This window comes from Cyprinodon variegatus, unplaced genomic scaffold (genome assembly GCF_000732505.1).
Source record: "Cyprinodon variegatus isolate N-32 unplaced genomic scaffold, C_variegatus-1.0 Scaffold274, whole genome shotgun sequence".
NCBI classification, from domain to species: Eukaryota; Metazoa; Chordata; class Actinopteri; order Cyprinodontiformes; family Cyprinodontidae; genus Cyprinodon; species Cyprinodon variegatus.
The window spans coordinates 115,486-117,012 of record NW_015150727.1 but is presented as its reverse complement, the minus strand read 5'-3'; the positions used below and the strand labels follow the sequence as shown (position 1 = coordinate 117,012).

General features: G+C 43.5%; 1 protein-coding gene across 1 annotated transcript in view; it reads left to right on the top strand.

Moving 5' to 3' along the window:
• LOC107089960 (mitochondrial fission factor homolog A-like) overlaps positions 1–1,527 on the top strand; it is an 11,848-nt gene that overhangs the window by 3,926 nt on the left and 6,395 nt on the right. Inside the window, exons 2-3 of the mRNA XM_015383053.1 lie at positions 367–585; positions 684–862. Coding sequence (XP_015238539.1) covers positions 372–585; positions 684–862 — 393 coding nt within the window. The 5' untranslated portion in view covers positions 367–371. The remainder of the gene's footprint in view (positions 1–366; positions 586–683; positions 863–1,527) is intronic.

Below are 1,527 nucleotides of genomic sequence, written 5' to 3'. Positions count from 1 at the left end.
ACTACAGCAGCACGGAGCGGCTCAGCGCTTAGGGAGGGAGTGGCAGAGGAGCAGAATCAGTGCAGCCAAAGTTTCTTTCAGCCGTTTTGCATCAAAAATAGAATTTTTATATCCGCTGCATTTTGTGCCCGGCGCTTAAATGGAGCAGCCTATTAATTGTTGAGGCTCTAATTCTGAGTAGGTGTGTTTTGAGAACGCAGTCACTGTCCTGCTGCTGGAAAGTCTGCCAGTCTTGTTGCCACTAATATGTTGTTGGAGTTAAATGAGTTTTGTTTGCTCCATAAATCTCTCTGGCTTGATTTTAAATGTTTTTTATTCTTTTGGTGAATTTATTCATTAATTGCTGTTTTATCTGTTTGGCTGCAGGTTGGATGAGTGCGCCAAGTTTTACCCCGCCTGCAGAGGTGGCGCAGATCAACCGCATCCATTATGAGCTGGAGTACACAGAGGGCATCTCTCAGCGCATGCGGATACCTGAGACCCTCAAGGTGGCCCCTGAGAGCGGCACGGGGCCCATTCCTGTTCAGCCGCCACCGCTGCTGCACACAACTCTGATGCAGGTTCCTGAAAGAATCGTCGTTGCAGGTTTGCATCATCTCAGCATATAGTGCTTCTCCATCATCAGTGGGGGGGCCAGAAACGGCAGAAAGGAAATGTCCTTTAATTCTGTGTTTTGCTTTCAGGCGATGAAGGAGAATCCAGGTTTGTTCAACCCAGAGACCTGGATCTTATCCAGTCGGTTCCGTCTGTGGACCTCCTGAACATGAAGGCTCCACCGCGTGTCCTCACCCTGACAGAACAGCCTCTGGACTCCCTGGAAACAAACCAGACTGCCAACTCCCAGAGTAATCCCAGCCAGGCTGTGAGTACAAACATGGAGCACTTTGCTTTATAGTCTATGGAAAATAGAGGAGCCTGGACCCAGAGGACCAGGACCGGGTGCCACTGCTGGACCCCATCAAAGACTGACAGAACAAAACTCTCCGATAAATACAGAAAAATTAAAGGTCAAAACTGTTTAGCCAAAAAGATAAATGAAAGAAGGCTAATACCAATCACTAGTTCAGAGGAAAATTATTACGCTTATTAAAGATAATATAGGATATAAGTAATTGTGTGACTCATTTGAGCAGATGATCAGAAAGAGGTAAAAAATTTATAAATATTCACTTCTGGTTATGATGATCAGGGCGACAGAAAAGGATTCTGCACCCATAGAAGGGATCCCACAGATCCTTAAAGTCTTAGGGAAGTCATTATTAATGTCAAATCATTCTGGCTTAAACATGTATATAAATGTTCTCTTTATCAGATCATATTGTCCCAAAATTTAGAAAATTTCTATTTAAAAATAAAATCCTGTCTTAAAATCTGTGGGGTTTTTTTTTTCATTATCTTCTTCAGGCCAGTTAGTTCTACGTCAGCCTGAACACCTAAATTTGGCCAATCATATATCAACGGTCATCTATTGATTCATATGTCGCAGCTAATATACGCAACGGTTGAAACCAGAATCCTTTCCTTTCC